An 11,879-nucleotide genomic window follows, 5' to 3' on the forward strand; every position below is an offset into this window, starting at 1 on the left:
ACCCTTCTTTTTCTGGAATGCTCGTGAGTTTTATTTCTTGACATGTTTGAGCTCTGTTATTCACCAAACTTGCCCCTGTTTTTCATAGGAACACTTGAAAGCTGCATTGCACTGAGTCAGACCATTGGTCCACTTAGTCCAGTACTGCCAGCACTTGCCAGCAGTCCTGAATCTCCCAGCATTCAGCAAGACCCTTTCCTTGCCTTGTCTAGAGATACCACAAATTAAATGTATTTATTTATCATTTATTTTATTTATTTAGGAAATTTATAGGCCGTCCATTACTGTCATCTCTGGATGGTTTACAATATATTATAAATCCTAAACAAAATAAATTGGCTACACAATGACTGAGTATAAATGACATGATTAAAATAAATTAAATGAATAAATATACAATTAAAATTAATTATCTTTAAAATATTGGTCAAATAAAAAGGTCTTGACCTAGCGGTGAAAAGCATATAATGACAGCGCCAGGCGGACCTCTCTAGGAAGCGCATTCCATAGTCGGGGTACCACCGCAGAGAAAGCTCTCCTCTGAGTACTCTGTCTCCTGACCTCTTTCAAAGAGGGTTCCCGGAGGAGGGCCTCTGCTGCCGATCTTAGTGGGCGTGAGGGCATATAGGGAAAAAGGTGTTCCTTTAGGTATCCTGGTCCCAAGCTGTTCAGGGCTTTATAGGTAATAACCAGCACCTTGAATTGAGCCCGGACTTCAATGGGAAACTAATGGAGGTGATAGAGGACTGAAGTTATGTGAGAATAACGACCAGTCCCCGACAGCATCCTGGCAGCTCTGTTTTGCACCATCTGAAGTATCCGGACCATCTTCAAGGGCAGCCCCACATAGAGCACGTTACAGTAGTCCAAGCGGGAGATTACCAGTGCATGTGTCATTGTTGCCAGGCAGTTCTCCTCCAGGTAAGGACGGAGCTGGTGGATCAATCAGAGATGAAGGGAAGTGCTCCTTGCCACTGCCATACTGATGACTCTGCAGCCCAAACCTCCTGATGACCTCTCCCAGTGGTTTCATGTAGATGTTAAATAGCATGGGGGACAAAATAGAGCCCTGCGGAACCTCATGGCAAAGCTGCCATGGTGCAGAGCTATAGTCCCGCAGCACCACCATCTGGAATCGTCCAGCCGGGTAGGAGTGGAACCACTGCCATGCAGTGCCTCCTACTCCCAAGTCAGCCAGCCTATCCAGAAGGATACCAAGGTCGATGGTATCGAAAGCCGCTGAGAGGTCCAGGAGAACAACAGAGACGCACTCCCCCTGTCCCTCTCCCTGCACAGGTCATCATACAGGGCGACCAAGTCAAATTCAGTACCGTAACCAGGTCTGAAACTGGACTGAAATGGGTCCAGATAATCAGTTTCATCTAAGAGTACCTGGAGTTGTCCTGCCACCACCCACTCCAACACCTTGGCCAGAAAATTTGGGATTATTCGCATGCAAAGCCGTGGCTGTGCTGGTGAGATACTGCCCACTCATATTTCTGTTGATGGACAGGGCCATAAGCATGTTCTCTTCGGTGTGAGGATGACTCCAAATATAGCCTTCTCTTGTAGCTGCATGTGGACAGTATAAATCCGTGAAAACGTATCTACAACATTTTCACGGATTTTTCATGGCTGAACCTCCTGGGAGCGGATCACTAGCTTTCAAAATGGGCCCCTCATTTTGAAGAATACAGTTGAAAGGACCTTTAGGATTATAAAATACTGAACAGCAGAGCCATATTTTCCCTGCTTTCTTTTGTCTGTTTGCTGTTTGTAAGTATGTATGCACGGACTGAGTTTGACATTGCCTTTTAGTTGTTACGCATTTCTAACTGTAATTTCAACTGGACATACATTGGACAAATAACTCCTTGAGATATAATTCTTAATCAGTATTCACTTCTTTAACAAGAATAATTGGACTTCTTTTCTTGCTTTTTACTTCTGTTTCCGTTCACTGTTCCTGCAGAGAAAAATCTAGTGAACGTTTACAAAGTCTGTCTATGCTTATGAATAAAATATCTCTGGGAATTTTGTTCAGCTGGTTCAGATCTGGTTTTGCCCTCCTCTTTTCTAAATGTTACTTTGTTTTTGTAGAGAGCTCACCAGAGAAAACTCTAATCAAAGTGGAATCAAATCAGGCAAGGGAGCTCTTATATTCACAGACTGCTCAGTTACTGTCATCACTCCAGCCCAGAGTATTTACCCAGCTCAAGGTAACATCACCAGTTTCTGTAATAAACTATCAAGATTGCTAGAATCTCAAATGGTTAGGCACCAAGGGGAGGGCTTTTGTGAGGGGAATAAGGGAGGCCCCTCCCCATTTCAGACAGGAAAAGGAATCAGAGATCAAAATCACAGCAGCTGGACATCCCTAGCACTGCATGGAACTTGGTATTTCCCCAGACTTTGTCTAATTTAGAGCAGGGTGACAAAATATCAGTCAGGATTCAGAAACTACCCAACTTGGATGTTATCCTGACTGAACTAATAACAAAGATAAGAACAGACTTGGTGCACAGTGAGTATGTAAGATGGATGCTTTAAAATAAAGTTATACTTTGGTCTTCCAGGGACTGCAATTACAGTCTTCCACAGATGGAGCAGCAACCGTTATCACTATGGATAGCCCTCCACCCAGGTCTGCAAGCCTCCCGCATTCCACAGGGAGGCAAATAATAAGCCAGCCAGTACTTTGCCAGGATCATGACCTCAGAGTGAATTTCAGTCAAGCACAGAACAATGCAACTGTATCAGTGCTGGAAGAGCAGCCTGGATCAGAACATGGGGTAGTCACTGTTTGCCAGTTTATCACCGTGGGCTGTATAGAGGATGATGACATGATCAAAGCTGATCAGAGTCTTTTGGGAGATGTACAGTCCATTCCTGCACAAAGTGGAGGCAGTTATCCAGCACTTAGTAAGTACAGCTCTCTCTTGTTGGCAAGTAACATGTTGTACTCCTTAGCTATCTGCGTCACGAGGATAAGCAAGGTGATAGTTACCTGGCAGCTTCCTTAAGTGATGGCACGAACCAGGGTCTGGCAGGGCTTTTCGGAGCATTGTACCTTGGTGTGTATTATGATGTACCGTATTTTTCTGTCTATAAGATGCCTCCATGTATAAGACGCCCCCCACTTTTCTTACCGATCTCCGAGCGAGTGAGCAAACTGCTCCACGCACATGCCTGCTGCCTCCCCGTGCACATGCCCGTGCCTGCACCCACCTCCCCCAGCACGTCCACACCTGACTCCCCCCCGAGTGCACCCGTGTCAGTCTCCCCCGAGAGCACCCGTGCCAGTCTACTCCCCCTCCGAGCGTGCCCGCGGTTCTTTCATCCCCCCGTGTATAAGACGCCCCTCCATTTTTAGGTAAATATTTTTAAGAAAAAGCATCGTCGTATACATGGAAAAATATGGTATATGGGCACCTGCAAGTCAGATAAATGGCAGCAACATTGATATTCAAGTCCTAGAATTCTGAAATGGCTGTTGAATTCTGGAGTCTTTTAGTGGTTAGAAATTGATAATTTCTGTAATACGACTACTCCTGGCTCTTTCTTGGAAAATCCTGAAAAACATGGATGAGAGCCAGTAGTTTCTATCTCTCTATATTTGCTTTCCAGCAGAAGTATGCTGAGTTTGGCTAGCTGACCAATGCTATCCTAAAGTACTAACCATCCTTCCAATACTGTATTTACTGAAAGAGGAGCAGTGAGGTATTATGAGACTGACAGAGTAATGACTCTCTTCATTCTTTAGTCACAGCTGAGGTAGGGTTGGATCTGCATTCACACTGGATTAAGTACAGTAATGGAAGTGAACTTCCTCATCTACTCTTTGCCGTAGCAGTCTCTCTGGCTTCTTGAGCTCTGAGTGGGGGAGAGCTCTGGGTGGGCAGGATCCTTCCATGGACAGAATCCTTAAGCCCATGGAATGCCTGTTTTCTAATAGGATGTAGATGCTGTATCCATCCCCCAGAGGGCTATAACTTTTCATAGGTGAGTAGTGCCTCTTTAGATTGCGGCAAGTTTGTGTATATGTAACAGCATGCATTGAGTGCACAAGGAAATGCAAATCTCTGTTGTTCTGCATATAGATGAATATCACCCTCTTGCTCAAAGAGATACGTGCAGATTGGCTTAATATGAGCTAGCAGTCAGGAACTTACATCAGAGCCTATTTTCAGTGCTAGAACTCTGCTCTCAAACATAAGAGGTAGTAGTAAAGGCAGTTTCGAAGAGGAGAATGGAGCTCATTCTTCTACACATGGGATTGGAGGGGAGATGACAGATTCCGCCTGAGAGCACCTACTTTGTATGCAGGCTTTGCACTTCCCACTATGGAAATTATGAACCATGGTCAAGTGGATTTGAAAGGAAGTTTCAAACAGAACCGTTGTGGCATTGTTCCCATGGTGCGGAGGTGAGCAGCCTGTGGCTCTCTGTATGTTCTTCTACCATTCCCATTATCTCTGACTGTTGGCCATGCTGGCTGGGATGAAAGGGAGCTGGAGTCCAGCAAGATGGTCCTGTCCCTTACCAGGCCTCTCACTCTCTGCTGTTGTCATCAGACAGTGAGGACTTACAACCTGACTGGAGTCTAGCTGGAGAAGAGCCCTCAGCATGGTGACCCCATTTCTGCAGAACTCCCCATCTGAGTTGGTCAGCAGGCACCAACATTGTCTTGTTTTTGCACTTCCTCAAGACATGTTTATTTCAGGAAGCCTTCCAGATCTAACAAACACAGGTTTAGCAATATGGTTTTACTTACCTTGTTGTTGATACATTCTTTTATTTGTTCCATCTTTTATTGCTCAGTGCTGCTCATAATGGAATATGGAACAGTATATGACTCTTGTAAATAAACATCACAGGTTGTCCACCCCAGTTTTGGTATCTTTGTCCATCCCACAAAGCAGTTAGGCCCCACAATTTCCATGCATTACATCAGATATTACAAGTAATGAAGTACAAATCTTTGAGAACTTTTCCCATTTTGCATGAGTGTGTGGGAGGCTGGGGAGAGAGGTGAATGGAGAGAGAGAGAGAGCTCCCCTTGCAATTTTCTTATCTTACCTGAGAACGTATGTACCTGTCTGGGAACTGTTGGGAATAGTGACTTCACATCCCCAGCAAGAGTTCAGCCCACATCCATCAGTTGTTGCTCTTAGACTGACATAGGTTTTAATGGAAAAGTCTTACTTGAGTTTTTATTCTAGCACTTTGAGCTGTGTTTCTCTCTTGCTTTCAAGAAAACCCAGAAGGCACTGTCTGTACAGGCAACGTTGATCAAGAAACAAAGGAGCAAGTTGGGGATGAACCAATCCAGAGGCTTCCTAATGGCATCCATACTAGAGTCTGTGACGACTCCTGAGAACTTGGAATGAGGCAAAGTCTGCCTGGAAGAGGACAGTGTGACGTTTGGTGCAGGCTGCACACACTTTTGTGTGATAGGAGGCTGCTGGTTTGGGCGTGCAACTGAGTTTGTTCCCTGCCAGTCCCAGATGACTCCCTTCTCATGTGAAGGCTGCTGTAATCCTCCTCCTCTACACGATGCTGTGGGTAACACTCAAGTGGCTTCTTGTCAGTATGTAGTAGGTTTTTCATAATTGGTTCCCTGATATTCTCAAAATAATTTTGTGGGGTAGGATATTAACTGCAGATTTTCTTTTCTAAAGCCTTCAGCTTGCTCTAGCAGCCCCAAATGCAGCAGAGCTTGGCCAGGCAGGGACAGAATGGCTTCTTGCAAGGAATGTATTAACTGAGCTTGAGTCTTTCATTTTCCAAGGAAAAGAACACAGGATGGAGAAGGGGTAGGGGGCGATGTCTCTGGGAAGGGGAATGAAGTTGCTGGCAAAAGTGTTAAACAAGATGACATGCAGATGTAAACATGGTGTGGTGGAAGGAAAAGGCTTTCATTTGATCTCTACATTTAACCTGCAGAGCTGTTCATGACATTTCTTTTTTCATGTTGTCTTCCTTATCCTAAAGGGAAAGGAGCCAGTGGAACATAGCTGCTCATCTGGTGGTGACTTTTCAGCTGCCCTCTCCTCTTTTTACTTTGTGCACTTTACCCTTTATGTTCAGAGAAACATAATAGGGATGAAAAACTATGAACTGAAATTCAGTTTGTTATGCTGTGGAGCAAAACTCTAAAAGCCATAATGTGGCTAACCCTACAAGAAATAGGCAGTAACCCCATCCATAATCTGTGGGGAGAAACTGAGACTCTTGTGATTTTTTCTTTTTTCAGAAGGAAGTTTTAGGAATGCAAAACGAAGTCATGTTTCAGATGCTAAGAATCTCAGCTGGTGAAAGGAAGTCCCCTGCAATCCTTTAAAAAAATCAGGAAATGATTATCTGTGTACCAAGCTAAATTCTGACAGTGTTATTCACATATTCAGGATTCAAAAATCATGAACACAGTCTTTTTGCTTGTTTTTTTCTTTTGGACCTTAGCTTGCACATGGGGAGTTCCTCTAGGCATAGATTTCTGCTCCTTTCAGAGGAAGAAGCGAGTCTGCAAATTAGCATTGCCCTTTAAAACGCAGGTGAACACTGTTCCAGGTGGGATGGTCAGGTGTGTATTGCTCCAAGCTCCTGTTCCCACATAAGTTGTGTATTTTGAGCACTGGCAACGTAAGTGTGAAAATGTGGTTTCTTTATTCTGAAAATTATTAATTTTGAGTGAGTCTGTGTGCAGCAATATAGCTTAAATTAGAGATATGCTACTAAAATGTGTGCCGGTAATTGCAAATGGCTCCACATGGATAACCTAAATCTCTACGCAGAATTTCATCATGCTTTTGACCCTTGTCTAATAAATCCACTGGGACATTTGCTCAACATGTTATTCCTTTAGAATTGGATAATAATATCTGCCATGCTGCTACTCTTTTCCTCTATCATTTCTGAAATTAGTGTCAAAGCACACAAGCCTTTGTAGCATTAATCTAAAAGGAAATGTAATGCCTTCATCTGTAACTTTGCATTACTGTGCATGCAAAAGGAACTTGATATAATTCGATGTCAGCAGTGCAATATACCTCTTATACTTGACAGCCACAAGGGCTCTGTAGCTTTTCAGACCTGCAGAAAAGGTGAGTTTCACTAGCTGCACCCTTCCCTGTTGGAAGGTTGTAGTGATAGAAGTATGCTGGACCAAGCTTTCCTTCTGTATATAGCTGTCTGTATCTGGCAACCCTAGATATGGTTGACAATCAGCAATTACTTTTTGAACCCTTTTACAAAACCTGCATTCTTTTCTCCTTTTCTCTTGTTACATGGAAATCCTGGTTCAGAAGCAAAAGGCAATCAACAAGTGAAGGTATTTCCAAAACCATTTTTGCTGAAAAAGATAAGCCATTTGGGTGCATTTTATCCCATGTTTGTCACCGTAGCTGTGTTACATAGATTTTTTTGACAATTGCTTTTCCTTGTCATTTGAAAAGGGAGATAAAGCATGCGGCATACAGACAGAGTGCCATCAGAAGTTATGGGCTACAACCTTGATCCTCTTTTCTGATAAGTAACTGACTTGTCTTGAATTGTGCCCCAAAGTATCATCATCAGTAGGACATCAGTGTAATTTTTCCAAGGCCAAGTGTACAGCTGAAATAAAGAGCCATTGTAGAGATTCTTACATCCCTGTTCACCATTGGTTGTGTCTAATAATTAAACCTGAAAGACCAATAACTTTCCATTTGGGCTGGAAAGAGTGACAATTGACCATGTGAATATGAAAGTGTTTCAGCTTGTACAAATTTAGATACATTTTGTTTGTACACATTGTATAGTGTTTCATATTAAAATGTAAATTTTGAGAGTTTTTTTTTAAATGCAGTGGTGTGTGTGTTTTCTACGGAAAATGATAGCTGAGAGGAAGTCATTATTTCACTCATCTTACATACTGCTGAGTATTCTGTGTCTTCCTGAGCACTCTGTTCTGAGCACTCTGTTCCATACTCAAACAGAAATTTGAGAATAGATTCTCTGTTTGCCACTTTTTTCCTATTCAGAAAATCATTTTACACATACTGTTGCAAAACAGAAACTTTATGACATTTTGTCCTATGAAGGTGTTTTGTACATTCAAACAAATATTTGAAGTATCTGTATCCACCAGTGTATTATCAATGCAACACATTTCAATTGTAATTCATTAAAGAAAGGGGCAATTTCCATTGCAAAGCTTGAAGTCTAAAACGGAGATCTTGCTACTTCAATGGAAAATGGTTTTAAGACTGCTTGGGAAGAATATTACTTTCAGACATGCCTCAAAAAGGTTTAGCACACCCTGGTGTGATTAGAACTTGTCAAGGGCTAGATTCATCCAGAGGCCTCACCAAGAGCAAGATTTCACCATCTTTTCCAGCTAAGGTCAGTAACAGTACATCTCACCAACATATGCTGATAGAGACATGGCCCATAGTTTTTGGTCATCTATGAGCCCATGACAATAAATGTACATCATAAGATGCATAAGGTTTAACCATCTAGACATCTCACAAAGGTTGTGGCATCACCAAAGTGCCACTGCTGTGCTGTTCACAGGGTGACAGCCCCCGCAAAACGCTCCATGGGACCATAGAGCCATGCTGTAAGAATCATGGATGAAATAAGCCATTTCTGTTGGGGACTAGTGCGCACAATTCCAGACATTACTATTGGACTCTGCAGGGGCGTACCTCTTTTCTGACCACTCTGAACAGAATCAATGGGTTCCATTAATCTGTTAAACTCATTTAATCCTCACAACAACAGCTCTGTGAGGTAGGTCAGGCTGAGAGTCTATGACTGTGAGCACCATCCAGTGAGCTTCCTTGAATGAAGGGCATGACTGTGGGGTGGAATAAAAATAAAATAAATTATTATAAATTATGGCTGTGGTGTACAAACTCAGATGAAAGTCATGCGTTTCTGTCAAAGATGGGAATACGTTATATCTATGAGTGGTGATCCTGATTTGGTGAACAAAGTTCCTGCTTTGTGCATATAGGCCAGGGGTGATTCAAAATTGTTGGTCCACAAAGCCCATGTTCCTTCACCATTGGCTCTCCTGGCTAAGGAGCTTTAGGTCAAAACAATTGGAGTCTTGATTTACCATTCATAGCAATAGGTCATTTCTTGCCGCAACTGAATGCATGGAGAGCTGGTTCCAGCCAATGCTATCCTGTTTCCTACACAATCATTCAATGTGTGGAGCCAAAGAGAAGCACCAGGGCTACTAGAGGAACGTCTATCAGCAGCCCTTGAGTTTAAATAAATATTGCCCACTGTAGCTAATTTGTAACTATGAAGTCAAATGTTCACAAGTGGTCTTGGGTGCTTATACGAGCTAGCAGTAGGTGGGTGTTTTGATGTCCCACTTGTAAGTTTCCCAGAGCCTTTTAGGCTAGCCACTGTGGTAGATGGAATGCCGGACGAGGTGAACATTAGTTCCAACCTGGTTCTTGCATTCTCTCTCTAGAAAAAAAGAATGGAATGTGGATTGTCCTGAGAGTGGAGTTAGTTGATTCTATCACTGTTGGTTCTGATCCTCTCACAAAAGGGCTTTAGGTCAGGGAAAGTAAGATCCGCAAGAGGGTCTCGGGGAGCCTCTAGCTATGTCTATACAGCCATGGAGAAGACGTTTGCCTACTGCAAGATTACTCCTGCGTCCTTGGCTTAGTGAGTGCTGGGGGGATGAAAAGAATTTCCTATCCCTACTTTATTTCAGCTTTCTCTAGCCTGGTGGCCTCCAGATGTGCTAACTATAACTCTCAGCATCGTCCAGCCTGCCTTGGTAGCTGGAGAATCCTAATAGTTGTGGTCCAACACATCTTAAAGCCAACAGCTTTGGAAAGGCAACCTTATTTAAGGAAGAGATTTTAAAAAAAAAACATGCCTGACCTCTTCTTGCATGTCATATCTACTATCATTTTTCCTTCCTGGCTTTTGTCATTTGTGTAACACAGGCCCTTTGTTCCTCAAAGGATCTCCTCTCCCTTGGTCTGGCTTCCAGGGTGCTATTTTCTGACAGCACAGCGTAGCTTTTATCTATGTCTCCCTCTTCTCAAGGGAGCTTAGGATGGAGCATATGATTTCACTGCCCTTGTTTTGATCTTTGCAAGCCATTTGTGCAGTCATCCTGAGTGATAGCATCTTTCTAAGGATCATTCATTACTGAGTGGGGATTTGAACCTAAGTCTCACAAGTTGAGGTACTATCTAGCTGCTAAACTGCACTGGCCCCCTACCAGCTATCTTAGTATATTTAACCTACTTGATTGTCTATCCTTTAGGAAATCTGGATCTTTCCGGATGTGTTGGGCTTCAATTTCCATCAGCCAAGAGAGCAACAGGTTGGGGAAGGATATTTCAGGACGTTATTTCTATGAGAAATATTCTTCAATTATGGAATTCTGGGGGTGAATTGCTATTCTTTTCTTCCCATTATTTCATTCAGCCCATATTCTCCACTGAATATGACAGCAAGTGGAGGGAGGGGAAAAGACAGGTCATTATATGAACTGTCAACTTTTACATGTATGTGTTTGTTTGCAGTTTCATCCCTTGCTTCCCTTTTGCTTTTGATTTACAAAACTATCAAAGTTGTTTTGTAGTACTGACCAAGAGCTGGAACCCAGTAAATCATTGATTCAAATTTCAGTTTGGACCTAACTTAGTAATCAGCCTTAAGAAAGCCAGAAAGCCACAGTTCTCTCAACCTGTGTGACATATGTGAATAATAATCTTATTATTGAGCTACTGAAAAATTATATCAGATGGGAAACCTGTGGCCATCAAGCCAATTTAAACAATGGTCAAGGATTTGAGGAATTATAGTCCAAGAACACAGGGAATGACAAGTTCCCCATCTCAATGCTACATAAATACAATAGGTAAAGCATTTGATATATTTGAATATACTATAAAAGCACTAAGAACAATTATGGCTGGTTTTGTCACCAGGACACTGGGAGAGGCAATCTTGTATCCTCCTCCCATTGACCCCCACCACTGTGGCCAGTGGTGAGGGATTATGGGAGTTACACTTCAAAATATTTGGAGGGCTCAGGTTGCCTACCTGTTCAACCCATGTAGCACCTAGTCATGTCTTCAGTGACCATCACTAGTTAGCGAGATGCCTCTGAGCAAATCCTAAGCAGGGCATGGAGGAGATGGCCATCTCACTGTTTGTCACCAACATCTGGTATGCAGAAAGATACTGTCTCTGTAGATGGATTTCTTTTTTAAATATTGTGCACACCAGTAGCATTCTCAATTATCCAAGCATCTTAATGTAGTCAGAACTGCACGATCCATACACAAGATGAGAGCTGTCAGTAGACAGCTTTGGGGAACTCCAGTTTTGCGGAAGTACAAATATTTTTGGAGGGGACTAATGGGGAAGAACCCAAAACAGCTCAATGAACACTAAGCATGCTCTGTGTTGGGATGGGAGGGAAGAATTAAGAAAGATCAGGTGGAGGGAATAGCATGAGGTATTTTGCCTCCCTGCATGGGATAGCCTGATGAGGCAGTTACATTTTATTATTTTAAAAGTGGTTTGGAGGGGGAAAAACATAAGGACAACACCGAAAATGTCAGACGGCAATGAATTAATTAAAATGTAATCTGGATTTGTGTCCCTGAAAAGACTCTCGGGAGCAGAGGCTTAGAACTTCAGGCTTGAGGGTCAAATCCAGCACCCTTCACATTTCCACAGGTGGCCCCATTCCTTTTCCCTAACCACTGACAATTTGGTGCTTTTGTGGAATTTTTCCTCATTCCAAAAGATTGAAATGTCTGTCTTAAGGCTTAGTTGTTGGCAATAACAGCTTTAAGCTAAAAGATGTGGGTATTTAGGGCCACCATCCCGTTCCTCTGCCCAGC

The 11,879-nt window shown here is 42.8% G+C and overlaps 1 protein-coding gene across 3 annotated transcripts in view; it reads left to right on the forward strand.

Annotated features, from left to right (window-relative positions):
• Positions 1 to 7,838, forward strand: part of CARF (calcium responsive transcription factor) — a 31,432-nt gene extending 23,594 nt beyond the window's left edge. The window contains exons 13-16 of one of the 3 annotated variants that reach the window (XR_006414896.1): positions 2,101 to 2,219; positions 2,577 to 2,922; positions 5,256 to 5,561; positions 6,257 to 7,838. Coding sequence is in view for 2 of the 3 variants with exons in the window: in XM_044431883.1 (XP_044287818.1) it covers positions 2,101 to 2,219; positions 2,577 to 2,922; positions 4,327 to 4,426; positions 5,256 to 5,292 (602 nt within the window). In the remaining variant the exon portion in view is untranslated. Of the gene's footprint in view, positions 1 to 2,100; positions 2,220 to 2,576; positions 2,923 to 4,326; positions 4,427 to 5,255 lie in introns of all 3 variants that reach the window. The other 2 variants (XM_044431883.1, XM_044431884.1) reach the window with 2 other exon arrangements.
• The last annotated feature ends 4,041 nt before the right edge of the window (positions 7,839 to 11,879 follow it).

Source organism: Varanus komodoensis, unplaced genomic scaffold, assembly GCF_004798865.1.
Source record: "Varanus komodoensis strain SLA01 unplaced genomic scaffold, ASM479886v1 scaffold23, whole genome shotgun sequence".
NCBI lineage: Eukaryota > Metazoa > Chordata > Lepidosauria > Squamata > Varanidae > Varanus > Varanus komodoensis.